A 17,788-nucleotide genomic window follows, 5' to 3' on the forward strand; every position below is an offset into this window, starting at 1 on the left:
AATTTTTATTTACGAACCGATTTCAAAAATTTTAAAAACAATTTAAATGGTTTTTAATTTACTATTATCTGATGGTTTTAGAATTTTTCTAAATCTTTTGAGCGATATTCAACTTTCTTATCTTAAAATGGCACCCATATTTTTTTTCATAATTTGGAAGATATTAATTTTCTTGATTTAGAAATGTGCAATATGTTCTACTTTACAAAAAAATATTTTTAAAAAAATTATCAAAATTGAAAAAAAAATAGGCAATAAAAGTTAATAAAATCTAGGTGCATGGTATCAAATAAAAGAATGCCGTTATTGTAATGTCAAAAAGCAGCAAATAACAGAAAGGATTGACAATCTTTTTTGAAATTATTAATCAGCAATTCCATATGTCACGGGTGTAACAAAGTGACAACAATTTTTTAATTTATTTACGACCAAGAGCTTTTTCAAGCAGAAGTACACTGCTATCAGGTAGGTTAAAGTGCTGCAAATTATCTAAATAAAATTTGTTAAGTTACGATTGCAGATCATAGAGCAACAAATTAATTTGTGGTGTCACGGGTGTGACGTGTACAAATTAAATTTATTGTTTGTAATTACATTTTTCTGTATTTCTGCGAATAACAAAAGTCTGATTCCGTCTCCTTTAGTACACAAATATATGAACTATAGGCACACATTTTAAGCCTCTTTGCAATTAGAATAACCAATTCAGCTGTGCACTGTATTTTTTAGAAAACTGTAACGGGCGCGACAAAGCAAAACTTGTTAAATAAACTTTGCTAAAAAATAAAAAAAAATGTAGCAGAAAGACTAATTTTATTAATGCTTGTAACATTTTCATCAAAGTAAGTTATATTTTACACAGGCGAAGGCGCCCACAGCCCCCAGTTTCGGTTTCACCAATTAGTCGAGTGTACTTACAGGGTGTCCGGAAAGTGGCGCACCACCGTGAAACTGTATCATCGGACAATGCCATAGATCACCAGAAAAATGTAAAAAAAAATCCATGTCTTCAATTTTTCGAGATATGATTGATTAAAAAAGCAAAGTTTTATGCGAAAATTAACGATTCCTGTGCAATAATTTTACGTTCAAATGAATTTGTAACCTAAAGGACATTTTGCGCAAAGGCATGGTGCAAAGAAAATCGGAAAAATCTTGCAAGAAATGCCTGAAAACTGTTAACAAGGTTTTTGAATCAACAATCTCCATCAGTCCAGTCTGGCATCGTTCACTTGAAACCAACCATAGTTACATTACTCGTTCATGAGTCGACCTGACTAACGCCAACAATACAACAGCAACGTTACTATGGCTTTGAATACTAGAAATTTAAATTATTGGAGGAAAAGTTCAGCAATGTTGCCATTTTCCTAATTTTCTGGATTTTTTTTTAACATTTTTTTGGTATTCTGGAGGACCACCCAATTACCCCCTTTCAAGATGGTGCGAGACTTTCCGGACACTTTGTATATCTGCTAGACATACGTAGGTACATCCACCCTAAACTAACTTCTTTATTTGGACAAAATATGAGATATTGTTGGATATTTGGTATTGATTGCTTGAATATTTTTTCTTAGTTGATTCAGATATTTTGACTTTGAATTCACCAGTATACAAAATATTTATACTATTAATTGATTTCTTGCTTTCAAGAAGAAATCCTTTGCAGAATTGTTGATTACCTTTCTGTGAACGATACGTTTATTTGTGCCTCCCATACCATCCAGAGTTTCTTTAACGTGTGAGCATTTTAATAGGAGTTGTTAAAACCAACTGTCTGTACATGTTTAAAAGCCTTAAATCATCAAATTTGGAAAGTCCGATCTAACAATTGTCACACCCGTGACATTTATTTTTAATATTTCACTGATATATCTTTTAACTTTAATTAGTGCAAAAACTACATTATCAATTTGTTACTTTGTATACAAATTATCAATTTTAAACTCCACAGATTTCAACCAGTTTTGCCAAGTTTTGTTAAAATGTTGTCACGGGTGTCACAAATTTTCTTAACAAAGTTTTAATCCAAAAACAAATTATGAAATTACTTTTTTATGTATTCAGTATCTGATGTGTTAAGTAAATAGTTCAAACTGATTTGTCCACTAATTTTAAATTCTTGGAATTTATATTTTGAGTGAAGTGAAGTGAAAAATTTAATTAAAGTAGATGAACGAAAGAGTAGTTAAAAGAAGCTGGTTATTTAAAGTATCAAGTAGCAAACAATTCAACCATTCATGGTTTTGATTAACTTAAGATTTATATATTCGATTTTTAACAAAATTGTGTTTCTGCAAGATGTTTTTGTGTTTAATCTACCTAATTTAATTAAAATACTGTTGAAACGCCATCCCGATTTTAAAAAATCACCCTCTATAATAATAACACTAGCCGACATTTTGAAATTTTTGGTCTCTAACATTAACTGAATAAGCTATGCGCAGTCAAATAATGTTAATAGAGATCAGATATGACAACCAAATTTTTTCATGACGTACAGTTTTTTTGTTATAGAACTTAACAAAATTGTATATGTATAGATAAAGTAATTTACTGTAATGGTAGAAAATCAGTTAAAAATTAAAAAAAAGTTATTTTTTTCAAATTACAACAATTATTCAACATAAAAAACAAGAAATAAAAAATTTGAACATAGAAAAATTAATGTAGAGACTATTTTTTTTCTCTTATGAGGACTATTATCTTGTCTCTAGAGGCTCCAACAAAAATCTCCAAGCATTGCAGGATCTTATCTGCCTTGATAGTGCCTCTTCATAGCACCAATGTCTTGGTCTTTGTTCATCACTAACAGCTTCGAGGTTTTCTGGGAAAAAATCCAGGTGGGAATGGAGGAAAGTAAACTTTTAGTGACATACGGCTTCCCAATTTTCTATAACTCTTCAATAAAGTTTCAATTAATGTTCTGTACTCTGGGTGCTTGTTATTCCCAAGAAATCGCGCTATAACGCTTTTTAATGAATTCCAGGCAGCTTGCTCTTGTTGGTTAAGTTTTTGGTCGAAAATTTCACCTTTAATCAGTTTCCTGATTTGCGGCCCAACAAAAATTCCTTCTCGAACTTTTGCGTCGCCGATTTTAGCGAATTAAATCGACAATTGCTTTGACATTACAATAATTGATCACGGCTTACTACGCAAAAAAATAATAATTGAAATAAAAATTTTAAAAATGAAAATAAAGCGAAATAAATTACAATTTGAAAATTTACAAAAAAAATCAAATTTTTAAAATGTGACGTGTTGGATATATTTTATATTCATATTCGTAATTAGAATGCAATAAATGAATTATACCGCCAGGGTTTATTAATGTTAGAAAAATCATGTCGCCTAGTGTAATTATTAGTGTTGTTGAAACTTTCAACTCGAGAGCTGAAAGACGACTGGCGGTCCGACATGTGCATTTCCATGTGACCTTCAGAGCGAGAAAGCTGGAATAAGTGGTAATTATGCGAAGGTCAACCTAGTGGATAAGAAAGGCGCGCGCGCTGCACCGACTTAGTTGCGTTGTTGTTATTATTAACCTTCGATAAGATTTAGTGAGTGAAAAGCGAAACATAATTACAATTTGTGACGTTCTGAAGACGAGGTTACTATTTGCAAATTTGTGTTTAGCCATGAGTTCGTTCAAAATGAAGTTGGATCTCTCTGAAGGAGTTATTTTGGTATGTACATAAATTTAATTCAAAGTAGTCTTGAATCACTGTAATTATTATTACGTTGATGAGTTTACAAAATATCAGTGCGTAGGTTGAATTATTAGATTTAACTGGTTTTATTTATTTTAAAATTTGAGGGATTCTGAACAAAATAGATTTAATTTTATCTGAGCCAGCATAATTTTGACCTGCGTTGCAACAGTGACAGGTTAATAACACAATAATAGTGGGAGAGTGAGGCCACATTTGTCTAAAGCGGGCTAGTCGTGTTTGACTCAAAACAAAACAATTTTTACTGTTTTTACAAGTTCCAATCGTTAAAACTCTTAGCAAAGGGCAAAATATGCACTCAAACTTGAATACAATAGTAAAATAATTTGTTTTATACATGTAGAGGAAACGAAGCGGTTAACGAACGCCAGTGTTAATCAGAATGTGTGGTTAAGTCGCGGGTAAACTTGACAAGTTCATAAAGGCAGGTCATAAAAAACATAAAAACCTGGGTTTCCTTCTTTTATTAGTTTCACTTCATCAGATAGAATTGGCTGAAACATATTAGGAAATTGAATACGACCAATTTTAGTAAACAAAACATCAGTACTATTAGCTATTAAAAATGTTAAATTTGAAAAAAAGATTGTGTGCCTAGAATTGTCAAAAGCCTAGAATTGGCTTGCAAACGATTACTGTGACATCGACATGTATTAAATCTGGGACCTTTACATCGATTTTTTACTAATATCGATTTTGCCAAAAAAACATCGATTTTTAATACAAATATTTTTATTTTCGATGTATCATTACCATTACAACTCGATTGATTGCGGTTTCGATGTATGTATTTTATTTTACACTCTTGATTTTGGTGATATTTCGTTTGGTTGGTTGTCAACGTATATTTTAGAATTTTGTTTATTCGTATTAATCTCGAATTTGTTATTTTTTTTTATAATTTATTTACTTGTTATTTTGTTTATTATTTAAGGTTTTTATTTATTTTTGTTTTTCACAATAAACTATGCTATATTGAGTTTTTTATTTACTATTTTTCAAAATCGATGTATTGGAGATCGATGTAATTGTGCTCTTGTTAAAATTGAGTTCAATATCAATTTTTTACTCGATGTTTCCAGATTTAAGATTTATCTAGTGCTTGAGGAGTTCAGGGGAAATGCTTAGATGGCCAAGAGGCTCAATCAGACTTAAAGTCAACCTTTATACATACTAGTCACAGTGTTGCCAAATTAGCTCAGGAATACCACTCAATATCTCAAGAAATATGCTATTTTATATGCTTTTTTAAATCAAAATTGAGAAAATAGTGGCAAACTTTACCTATCCTGCTTCTTTTATAATCAAATGCATAATAATGATGCATAATTGGAATATTGTACACTGCGCCGCAAAATTTAAAATTTATTTTTTTTTAATAAGCTTTTTGTTTTCCTAAACTGCTCCCTTATACATGTTTACTAAACTATTTTGACAATTTAAAATCAATTTTTTTTTGAATTAACACAAAAGTCAAATTTGCATTTTCGGATTATCCTATAAGTACTCTATCAAATTAAAGTCCCGTTAGGTTGATTTTAATTATTTGAAAGTTTTTTCAACGTTTTGGTTTTGTATCTTTTAAACGATAAGAGAGTTTTTAGAAATTACTTCACTTCCCCACCACAATTTTTTTCCGAAATCATGTTTAGATTTCCCCTGGCTAGTCTATAGTCTATAATTTCTTTTAAAATTTATTTCTTATGCTGAATTTTAGAATTTCCAATTTGTTTAGATGTAGATCTTTTGGATTATCTTAAATTTGGTCTAGTGCTCCTTAGATGATCTAGATTTTTGTTCCAATTCTGTAAAAATGTTATCGATTCTTCTTTGGTTTATATCTAAATTTTCTCTAGATTGTGCATATAAATTTTCTTTGAATAATTCTTAAACCTGTTTGAGCCCGTTTAGGTTTTTTCTTTAAAGTTTTCTACAGTTTTTGTAGATTTTTTGAGTTTTTGACACTTTTTTTATTTGTAGATTACGTTTGCTTTTTTTACAGGGCTCGGCAATATTTTTGTGTTCACCCCCAAAATCGTCTTAAATTTCAAAGATAAAATTTTGAAAATTTGTTTACGCTCATACTTGTCAAAACACTAGAAACTGACGCAAAAATTAGTGTTTTTTTTTATCACCGATAGTTTTGACGTCGCGACGATTCAAAAATTTAATTTTTAGTTAATTGTGAGGGTTTGTAAAATCAACTGCTAATTTAATATTTTTTCAATATAAATGTGTTAAAAATATCTCAGTTGTCATTTTAGATTTAATGCAAATTGTATTCAAAATTTGAGGAAAAAATGCTGTTTTATTAAGATAGTCTCCAATTTCAAGAGTAAAATTTCTCTATTTTCTTAGATCATCTTGAGCCTGTTTAGGTTTTTCTTTAAAGTTTTTTAGAGTTTTTGTAGATTCTGTTTAGAGTCTCTAAATTTTGACTTTGATTAATCAATCAAAGTCAAAATTGAAATTTAATCAAATATGTTTGCTTTTTTGCTAAAGATTTTTTTAGAACCTCTTGAATTTTTCCTCAAATTGTATTTAGTTTTTATAAATCCTGAGAAGTCTTTAAATTTTCTTTAACTTTACAGATTCCCGTTATATTGTCCAGAGTTTTATTTCAAGTTTTTGTTACTTACATTTTCTAAATTCTTAAATCCTTTAGCTTTTTTATTTTTGGATTCCTATTCACTGATTACTCTATTTTTTGCCATCTTCTGAATATGAAAGAGAAAACAGTATTACAGAATTAAACAAATTATTCGTTCTTCAATCGTTCTTTAATAAACATTTATCTATTTCGCGTTCATAATGAAGATATTTCGATACGCGTTCGAGCGTATTTCGGTATCGTAATGGACCAATCCCGTGCCAATATTTCCAGGAACATATATTTTTCTTAGGCTTGCAGCAGACAAACCGTCAACGTTGACAATTTAGATTTTGGTTTTGATAAACCATGATAAATCGATCAATACACTATTATTTCTTGTTGTACTTGGCTTAATAATTCATCAGAGAAAAACTCTTTGGATGCAAGAGAACCATCATGGTCATGATCAACATCTTCGCTCTCTTGGCTCCCTTGCGGTCCGGTAACCTCAAAACGTCACACCTGTCAAACTGACTGAAATTGGGTTTGGCTACTTGGAATTTTTTTCCCGAACATTTTGCAAATGCCAACTACCCTAAAATTCACTAGATTTCGAAATAAAGTTTTTTCGTTTAAAATAAGGCGAAATAGAAAATATAGCGTATGATACTTGTTCATAATGCATTTTGCCGCACTTACTACTTTATGTAAAAAAACGTACGTGCGGCAAAATGTTCATTATGAAACGCGTTTCATAATATACTATTTTAATTTTGGCCGGATCTACTTTGTAAATTTTATAAATTGTTCCAGCCCATCATGAAGAACGAAGAAATCCTCGACCCAATTCTACAAATTATCGGCTTCAAACTTATACAAGAGAATTCCGACAAACATCGCTACAGGCTTGTGCTTTCTGATGGAAAGTTCTCCTCAGGTACAGTGGTCTTTGTTGCTGATCCCACTATACAAATTGAAGAGTTCTCGGTGGTCAAACTAAAAGAGTACAGAATCACCAGTATACCATCAGGCACAAAAATTCTTGTGGTTTTAAACCTCGAAACTTTGCTATCTGGTTCTCTAGTTGGAGGTAGAATTGGGAATCCTGAAGTATTTAACGAAGAAATGTTAAAAGAGAACGCACAGGTGACCCCTTCAGCGGAATCAAAAAGTAAAAAAATAACCCCGATAGAAGGACTTAACCCTTATGGAAAAAAATGGATGATTAAAGCTAGAGTAACGAATAAATCCGAGATGAAGAATTCTCGTCGGCCAGGAAGTAACATAAAAGTTTTTAACTTTGACCTCATTGATAGCAGTGGAGAAATAAGATGTGTGGCATTCAATAACGTGGCGGAAAAGTTTTTCAATGCCGTGGAGGTGGACAAAGTTTACTATTTGAGTAACTGTCACGTGATTTCAGCGAAAAAAAACTTCAATTCTCTAAAACATGAGTACGAAATTAAGATGTGTGAAAGAAGTGTTGTTCAACAAACCAACGACATTGAGGACATCCCTCAAGTGAAATACAACTTCACAAACCTTTCCGATGTCATCAAAATGGATGTAAACACCATCATCGACGTCATAGCCGTTTGTCTAAACTCTTCAGAGCTACAAAACGTGACGTCAAGACGAACCAATGAGGATCTTCACAAACGCGACGTCGTATTAGTGGACCAATCAGAAACCACCGTACGTAAGACTTGCTATTTTTATAAAGTGACTTGATTTTTCAGATCAATTTAACATTGTGGGGAGCCCAAGCTGAAAACTTCAACGGTTCCGAACATCCGGTTCTTCTTCTCAGAGGAGTAAGAATTGGAGAGTTTGGTGGCGCGAAACAATTGTCCATTGGAATGAACAGTCATCTGAAAGTTGACCCCGACAATGAAGGCAGTAAAGAACTTAAAGAGTGGTTTAGCACTAGAGGACAGTACTGCAGTTTCACACAACAGAAAAGAGTGCCAGCGCGATGGATCAACTTGCAAGAAATCCAGAATTTGGATGGCTTGCAGTATTTTCGAACTTCGGCGACAATCCTTATTGTTATTTCCGAGAACGCGGTTTATAAAGCCTGTCCTTTTAATGACTGCAACAAAAAGGTCATCGAACTGGATAATAGAATGTACAGATGTGACAGATGTGAGAAAGAATATCCAAACTTCAAGTACAGTCTACTTCTCCGAGTGAGACAATTTCTTTTATAATTATTAATCATTTGCAGGACTAACTTAATTAAAATCTGTGTATTAAATTTCGTAACTTTGACAGTTTTAAAGTTCGAACAACCAAATTTGGTACATTTACTAATTTCGGAATGCTTATTTAGTGTATTAAATTATAGAGTTTTAGAACAAGAAGTAAGAATTTTAGAATTTTTCATATGGAGGACTAACTCAAAGTCAAAATTTGTCTATAAAATTTCGTAACTTCGACAGTTTTAAAGATAGAACAACCAAAATTGGTACTTTTACTACTTTCAGAATGCTTATTGAGTGTATTAAATTATAGAATTTTCGAACAAGAAGTAAGAATTTTAGAATTTTTCATATGGAGGCCTAACTCAAAGTCAAAATTTGTCCATAAAATTTCGTAACTTCGACTATTTCAAAGATAGAACAACCAATTTTAGTACATTTACTACTTTTAGAATGCTTATTTAGTGAATTAAATTATAGAATTTTAAAACAAGAAGTAAGAATTTTAGAATTTTTCATATGAAGGACTAACTCAAAATCAAAATTTGTCTATAAAATTTCGTAACTTCGACAGTTTTAAAGATAGAACAACCAAATTTGGTATATTTACTACTTTCAGAAAGCTTATTTAGTGTATTCAATTATAGAATTTTAGAACAAGAAGTAAGAATTTTAGAATTTTTCAAATGGAGGACTAACTCAAAATCACAATTTGTCTATAAAATTTCGTCACTTCGACAGTTTGAAAGTTCGAACAACCAAATTTGGTGCATTTACTACTTTCAGAATGCTTATTTAGTGTATTAAATAATAGAATTTAGAACAAGAAAGAAGAATTTTAGAATTTTTCATATGGAGGACTAACTCAAAATCAAAATTTGTCTATCAAATTTCGTAACTTCGACAGTTTTAAACATAGAACAACCAAATTCGTTACATTTACTACTTTAATTAGAATGCTTATTTAGTAATTAAATTATAGAATTTTAGAACATTTCATAATGGAGGATTAACTCAAAATCAAAATTTGTCTATAAAATTTCGTAACTTCGACAGTTTTAAAGATAGAACAACCAAATTTGGTACATTTACTACTTTCAGAATGCTTATTAAGGGCTCAATTTCAAGTCGTTTGCGACGTCGCTATTTAGCGACGTTGCTAAGGTAGCTGTGATGTGATTGACGTTGCTACGTCGCAAACACGTTTAGCGACGTCGCTAAATAATTTGAAATTGAACCCCTAAGTATATTAAATTCTAGCATTTTAGAACGAGAAGTAAGAATTTTAGAACTTTTCATATGGAGGACTAACTCAAAATCAAAATTTGTCTATAATATGTCGAAACTTCGACAGTTTTAAAGATAGAACAGCCAAATTTGGTACTTTTACTACTTTCAGAATGCTTATCTAGTGTATTAAATTATAGAATTTTAGAACAAGATGTAAGAATTTTAGAATTTTTCATATGGAGGCCTAACTCAAAATCAAAATTTGTCTATAAAATTTCGTAACTTTGACAGTTTTAAAGTTCGAACAACCAAATTTGGTACATTTACTACTTTCAGAATGCTTATTTAGTGTATTAAATGATAGAATTTGAGAACAAGAACCAAGAATTTTAGAATTTTTCATATGGAGGACTAACTCAAAATCAAAATTTGTCTATAAAATGTCGAAACTTCGACAGTTTTAAAGTTTGAACAACCAAATTTGGTACTTTTACTACTTTTAGAATGCTTATTTAGTGTATTAAATTATAGAATTTTAGAACAAGTAGTAAGAATTTTAGAACTTTTCATAATGGAGGATTAACTCAAAATCAAAATGTGTCTATAAAATTTCGAAACTTCAACAGTTTTAAAGATAGAACAACCAAATGTGGTACTTTTACTACTTTCAGAATGCTTATTTAGTGTATTAAATTATAGAATTTTAGAACAAGAAGTAAGAATTTTAGAATTTTTTTATGTTGAAAAACAAACACAAATTTCCTTAAATTCCGAAACTTTGACAGTTTTAAAGTTAGAATAGTTTAATTTGGTATATTTACTGGTTTGGAGATGCTTATTAAGTATATTAAATTATAGCATTTTAGAACGAGAAGTAAGAATTTTAGAATTTTTTAAATGGAGGACTAACTCAAAGTCAAAATTTGTCTATAAAATTTCGTAACTTCGACAGTTTTAAATTTCGAACAACCAAATTTGGTACATCTCTACTTTAATTACATGCACTACTTATATTCCTTAATTATTGATTTCAGATGCTCATTGCCGATTTTAGTGGATCTCATTGGGTGACGGTGTTTTCTGCAACTGCTGAGAAGATTCTCAACAAAACTGCGCAAGAAGTTGGTCTAGCAATGGAAAATGAACACCACTCGGACGCTACCATTTCCCTATTCCAAGAAGCCGCTTTCAAGACGTTTATTTTCACTTGCAGAGCTAAAATGGATACGTATAATGTAATGATTTGTGTGTTCGACTCTTGATTGAATATATTTATTGCAGGATGAGCAACGTTTGAAGGTCATAGTGTGGGACGTGGAACACATTCGCAACGGAGCTTCTGCTTTGTGCAATAACATAGCAGAACTAATCAGCTAAGCTGGTTTTATAAGTACTGTTGTAATTCTCAATAGCTTTGGTACGTCAAGGCAGAATTATGTTGATCCAACGAATGGAAGAATTACTATTTTTGCTCGTCAAGGATTTCATTCTATTCTGTCTTTTCGTTAGGTTAGTTATGGATATTTTTTAGTTTTATTATTAAGAGAAATTTTTTTTGTTGGTAGTAATTTTTGTAATCTTAAACTTATCGTTTTTTTATGTGTTTTTTTTTAAATTGATTACGAAATCGCTTTGAAAGTTTGATGTTCGATAAAGATCGCAAACTCTTTGAGTCAACAAGTTAGCTTTTTGGAAATCAAGAATTAATTCATTTCAGTTAACAAATTCTAATAGCTTAAACTCTAAAAGTTTCATTTAAAAGATAAAAATTTGCAAATTTACATACGTTTACGGTTGATCAAGCTTCAGAATCGAATGCAAAAATGTGTTTTTATTAGTGTTAGTTTGGCCTCGCAACACCTAAGAATTGGAATACATATTTAGCGATTTTTGAGTTTTTGAGAAAGCAGTCGCTAATTCAAATTCTTTATGACATAACTGGACAAAATATCTTTGTTTTCATTTTAAACCTTATGCAAATCATGCAGTCATTTGAGGAAAAAAAAGCTATTTTATCAATTAGTTTTCAAAATCATGTCGGTGCAGTAATTTTTTTGTAGTTTGGGCATATAAGTGGTGCCAAGTGAGATCAGGATTTTGGAATTTTCACTTTTACCTTAAAATAATAAAAACCACTGAAAACGTCTTCTACGTATTTCCGTAAAACCGTGATATTTTTCCCGCTTCTCTTTCAAAATCACACAAATTGACAATTGACATTTATGCAGCGATGTCAACTTGCAAAATAAAATCAACTATTCGAAATGTCACGATTACCTAGACTTTCAAAAGGTGATTTTCTTGACGCAAATCAGTATAAAACCAATTTATACGGTTATGGTTGACCCACTGGTTGATTGGTTTGTTTCGAAACTACACAATTGATGGCATAACTTTGTGTAGTGTGGTAAAACTTTTAATCACTTTTTAACTGCCACTGACTTTATTTTTCTCGAACAGTGCCTTGCAGAATGTCGCTCAAACTGAACCTCTTTCTTTCGTTGTCATGCATTTATAATATTTTGTTTGTTTTGAACACCAAGTCAACAGTTTTGTACTACAAAATAACATACTTGGATTGGCATAAGAAAAAGAGAGAATTGCATGGTTCACAAATTATTTCTCTTCCACTCACTAATCATAGCTACACAACATTCTCAAACAAAATGTTCCCAAACATCTCTGCAGTGTTTTAAATTTTACTCGCGATTTTGAAGTTGTGTTTCTGTCAAACTGTGGAATTTCCATGAAAAAAATCAACATAAGCTAGACATCAGTTCAAACATAAAAAATTTTTATGGACTGATTTTAAAAATTTTAAATACAAATTAAATCCTTTTTAATTTACTATAAAATGATGATTTTAGAATTTTTGTAAATTTGTTAGGCGATATTCAACTTTCTTATTTTAAATTGGCATCCATATTTTTTTTTTTTTCATAATTTGAAAGATAATAATTTTCTTGATTCAGAAATGCGTAATATGTTCTACTTTTTCGAAAAATATATTAAAATTGAAGAAAAAATTGGCAATAAAAGTAAGTTAATAAAATCTAGAGGCGTGGTGTCAAATAAGACAATGTCGTTATTGTAATGTCAAAAAGCAGTACAAAAATAACACAAAATATTACATGTAGTGTAATACGACCACAAATAAATATTCTGGGTTAGTCAATAAATCTCTTAACCATAAACAGATGTTTTATTTACGATGGGTAAGAGGGAGAGAGAAAAGAGCCCTGAAGGAAAAGGGACAGTGACAGGCCTCCCGTGGTGCGACGTGGTCGGGGCTCGCTTGGTAATCTCTCGATATAAAGAGATCGGGACGAAGAGAGGCGGAGATGAGCGTGTGTGTGTGTGTGTGTGGGGTGTGATGCCTGGATGGCTGATTTCCAGGAAGTGTTCTGGATGGTAGATTTCCAGAATGCGCTGAGTGAGGGACATGTGGTGTCTGGATGGTTGACTTCCAGGCGGCCTGGATGGCTGATTTCCAGGAAGTGTTCTGGATGGTAGATTTCCAGAAGGCGAGGGGCTACATGTCGGGCTGGATGGCTTACTTTCAGAGAGCTGGATGGTTTACTTCCAGAGGGCCTGGATGGTTTACTTCCAGAAGGCCTGGATGGCTGACTTCCAGGTAGCGTGCTGGATGGTTAATTTCCAGTACGCGGGTGGGTACGGTAATGGTTGACTTTGCCGTACTCGAAGAAAGATAAAGATGTCAAGATGTCACCAGGGTCGGAGTGAGAACATGGGTGTCCTTCAGTTGCAGAAAAAGGGGTCAATGCCAGTAATCCGAGCCGCTATCCAGCGATGGGGCAGGGGGCGGAGCTCCCCCGGTAAGTTATTTCATTAATAAATGATTAAGGGCGATAAGGCAGGTGGCAGTATGTTTTGTTGCGAGAATTCCGTGACTTCCCAGTCGAGCTAAGCCCGGACCTAACTAAATAAGGGTGTTCCGGAAGGGGTGAGTCAAGTAGCATTGTGTTGGTAGTTAGAAGTACCCTTTCAAGGAAAGAAAATGAGTACAACCCTGTAATGTGGGTTGGTTTCGTAAATTCATTTTTTAAGTGTAAAAAATCGAATTACAGTAGGTAAAAAATATGTTCTAGAGCTTTTTATAAAATTGAAAAAACACTCGATCACGATTTTTTTTCGATAAATTGCTTATGCCATAGGTGTATTTTTCGATGGCAACATTGATTGGTGGTGTGCGCTTGGGTCTTAATAATCGAAAAATTAGATGTAGAAGTTGTTTTTAATCGCGAAAAATGCAAGATTGTAGAAAGAATATTGTGTGTATTTCGAGCGCAAATTCAAATTGCCGATTTCGAGAGGTTGCCGCGCGACTTTAGACTTTTTGTCTCTTTCAATTGGCAATGTGAATTTTTGCGCTCTTAATACACAAATAGCTGTTAAAATTTGTGTAGTTGTACTTTTGCCATCAGCTACTTATATTAACGTGAGTTTCAAAATTTTAAAAGATATTCATCAATCTAGAAGGATTCTAAGTGTTACTTATTAAACTTTAACACTAATTTGTTTTTACTTTTTATACGGGACAAAAAAACTATACATTTTATACGCATCACGAAAATTTAAAAAATTACAAATCTTGACATAACTAAATATTTCAAAAATTAAGAACAAATGTCCACCTCAATGAATGTTTTCATCATTTTGGAAAAGTTTTAAAAAATGCTGCAATTTGAAATTTGAAATATGTATAAAGGAATCATTAAAAATGTTAAATCATGTTATGGGTAATTATTTTAAAAAAAGTTGGGGAAATTGCCAAAACACAGAAGTAATAATATAGAGCTATACTGGTATCTAAAAATTTCAACCTGACAGTCATGTATGGACCAAATGGTCAAAGATGCAATAAAATGTATAAGAATCAATGTATGAAATGCAATTAATCCGTTGCCCTATATAGAATAGACTGTTTAAATGCAATGTTGTAATGCAAGTTATTAATTGAGGTCTACTTCAAGAGTCAAAAGCGAATTTTTTGTCAACAAAGATGAGTTTGATTGCACTAAATCTAACCTCAAAATACCACACTCAACTGAAAAAAAAAAGATTTTGAACAGTGACTTTTAATTAGATTAACGATTAAGAATTTTTTGCAACGGTTAAATCTATTTTTTGACAAAATGTATTAAAATTTATTTTTAGAAATCTTGCATGAGGGTTAAAATGTTATTATATTCAGATGAGGCAGTCTTCAATTCTTCATAGGAAGTAGGTATAAAGTTGGGTTGCCGACTTTTAGAAAATTGGGAATCATTTTTATATTACATTTTATTTTTTTCTAAAGAAACTATTCATGTGGGGAAAAAACAAGAAGTTTCCCGGATGTAAAATAAAATTCCTCATCTATCGAGTCGTAGTTCAAGCAAAAACTCCTAAAACTGTGTCCGTAAAACGACATGGCGTTTTTTCAGTTTTTATTTTTTTTAAATAAATTAGAAGGACATTGTGAAAATCAAAACTCCAACTCTTAATTCGTGGCCGTAAAAAGTAATGGCGTTTTGCGCTATTTCCTATGCATTTTGACCGGTGTAGGACAGAGCCTTAAATACGTTTGAAACCACATTATTGACTTTGTCAAGTACTACTTGCTACTTCTAATAATATAGAAATTTAAATAGGTTATCCAAAACACCCTTCGTTCCGACCATTTCGAATAATCGAGGGCATTGAGTATAAAAATAACAGAGAAACCACCCAATGCTAATTTTTGTAACCAAACGAACGACTTGAACACCAGTGGGCGCCAGAAAAAACGCTAGCGCCACCTATCGTTCAAGATGGTCGTCACACACCATCTAGTGGTCAAGATTTTATAATGAGAAGCTAAACTTATTTTGTGATAACGTGATTTCTTTGAAGGAGAATTGTTTATTGTTTTATACTTTTTTGTGATTGTGTTCTACCAAAACATAGGATTTAGCGTTATAACAACAAAACAGATTTAACAACACGGTTTTAAATTTTTTCTTAATTTTTGAAACGGACGATTTTTTAAAAAATGATTTGAATTTATAATTTTATTTGGTACAGATTTTTTTAAAATAAGATAAGACATTTTATTTATGAGTCACTTTTAATACTCAAGGTCGAGGGTCCACTGTCTAGCAAAAATGCAACACCTAGAAAGAGCGGATTTTGCTTTAACTTTTTATGCATATATATGTAAATCGATTTTTTACACTTAAATGCTGAATTTACGAAACCAACCCTCATTACAGGGTTGTACTCATTTTCTTTCTTTGAAAGGGTACTTCTAACTACCAACACAATGCTACTTGACTCACCCCTTCCGGAACACCCTTATTTAGTCAGGTCCGGGCTGAGCTCGACTGGGAAGTCACGGAATTCTCGCAACAAAACATATTGCCACCTGCCTTATCGGCCTTAATCATTTATTAATGAAATAACTTACCGGGGGAGCTCCGCCCCCTGCCCCATCGCTGGATAGCGGCTCGGATTACTGGCATTGACCCCTTTTCCTGCAACTGAAGGACACCCATGTTCTCACTCCGACCCTGGTGACATCTTGACATCTTTTCTTTCTTCGAGCACGGCAAAGTCAACCATTACCGTACCCACCCGCGTACTGGAAATTGTGCCCATCCAGACGCTACTTGGAAATTGTACCCATCCAAGCAATAATACCCGCGTTCTGGAAATTATCCCCATCCAGAACGCAACTTGGAAATTATCCCCATCCAAGTCACCATACCAGCGTCCTAGAAATTGTACCCATCTAGAACGCTACTTGGAAATTGTGCCCATCCAAGTCAATACACCAACGCTCTGGAAATTGTGCCCATCCAGAGCGCCACTTGGAAATTGTGCCCATTCAAGTTATTACACCAGCGTTCTGAAAATTGTACCCATCCAGAACGCTACCTGGAAATCACGCCCAGGTAAACACACCGGTGTTCTGGAAATTGTTCCCATCCAGAACACCTTCACGCACGACACTCATTCTACCCTTCACGTTCACCGCCCAATTCCTTACTGCCTGAAGCTACACATTCTGGCGTCATTCACCCCAACCAGGAGTGCGCACAAGTTACTGAGCCAGTCCAAGGGCTCTTAATTACGACATTAATGACTCCCAGTTACGTCATCACCATTATTACAAATACCACATTTTTATCGTCTTACATATATATTTATATTTTTGAAAATTTATTGAGAATTTTTAAATTTTAGACAAACAGGTATCTATGGCTTCTGTCAAAAAGTTCATTTTGACTTGATAACGACTTCCTGTGAAACCAGCTTCGGTAAATTCAGAGATTTGGATTTCGTGGCTTCAAATTTATAGATAAAGACTAGGTGGCCCTCGGAATTCTGTAGATCTCACTTTTTCCGTGAACCTCGCTTTTCCGTGGCGTTGGATTTTAATTTGAGATTGTTTATTTGTTATACTATGATACAAAGATGGCCTCGGAAAAATTAGGTTCCCAAAAAAACCGATACAGAATTCTGAGGGCCACCTAGTTAATTGCATTTTGTCATTTAACATTTAGCAAAGAAAGTGTTAAGTTAACTTCATATTTTGTGGTTTTCGTTTTTTAGAACTCTGATACAAATGAATTACGCATGTCAAAATGTAATTTTCCTAAAAATTTTAGAATCAAAAAAAGAATAAAAGGTTTTAAGAACCTACGGGCTTCGCTATTAAAAATTTAACAGTACTACGCAGAAAATTCATAAATCAGACAGGCTTCGTCTTTCGTGGTTTCTGAGCCTATTGCAAATTTTATTACTCATACAATATGAGAAGAAAAAATATAAGACACAGGGTGTAGTCTCCCTTTTGGGCACCACGTCATAGCAAGAAAAAAAATATACTACAGAATCTCGCGAATTTATATAAATTGGTGAGTTTCTATGAATACAGGCGATTTCTGAGTTGGTGTCCTCTAAGCCATAAAATGAGCCTGTTGTAAATCAGTAATAATCATCTCCTAATTACCCAATTTACGATTTTCTTTTGTGAATGTGATGCG

At 32.6% G+C, this 17,788-nt stretch overlaps 1 protein-coding gene across 2 annotated transcripts; it reads left to right on the forward strand.

Moving 5' to 3' along the window:
- The first annotated feature begins 3,458 nt into the window (after positions 1-3,458).
- LOC148165973 (replication protein A 70 kDa DNA-binding subunit-like) lies at positions 3,459-11,353 on the forward strand. 2 transcript variants are annotated; one of them, XM_088049540.1, is made up of 5 exons: positions 3,459-3,689; positions 7,141-8,022; positions 8,067-8,516; positions 10,793-10,986; positions 11,040-11,353. In XM_088049540.1, exons 1-5 carry the CDS (start codon positions 3,642-3,644, stop codon positions 11,053-11,055), a joined length of 1,590 nt encoding a protein of 529 aa, XP_087905666.1. In that variant the 5' UTR covers positions 3,459-3,641; the 3' UTR covers positions 11,056-11,353. The 2 variants fall into 2 exon arrangements, with proteins under 2 accessions (XP_087905666.1, XP_087905665.1); XM_088049539.1 differs by having other exon boundaries at positions 3,460-3,689; positions 10,793-10,993.
- Positions 11,354-17,788: the final 6,435 nt, after the last annotated feature.

The sequence above is a fragment of the Gnatocerus cornutus genome, unplaced genomic scaffold, assembly GCF_029298725.1.
Source record: "Gnatocerus cornutus isolate USDA-ARS CGAHR unplaced genomic scaffold, icGnaCorn1.1 ctg00000063.1, whole genome shotgun sequence".
NCBI classification, from domain to species: Eukaryota; Metazoa; Arthropoda; class Insecta; order Coleoptera; family Tenebrionidae; genus Gnatocerus; species Gnatocerus cornutus.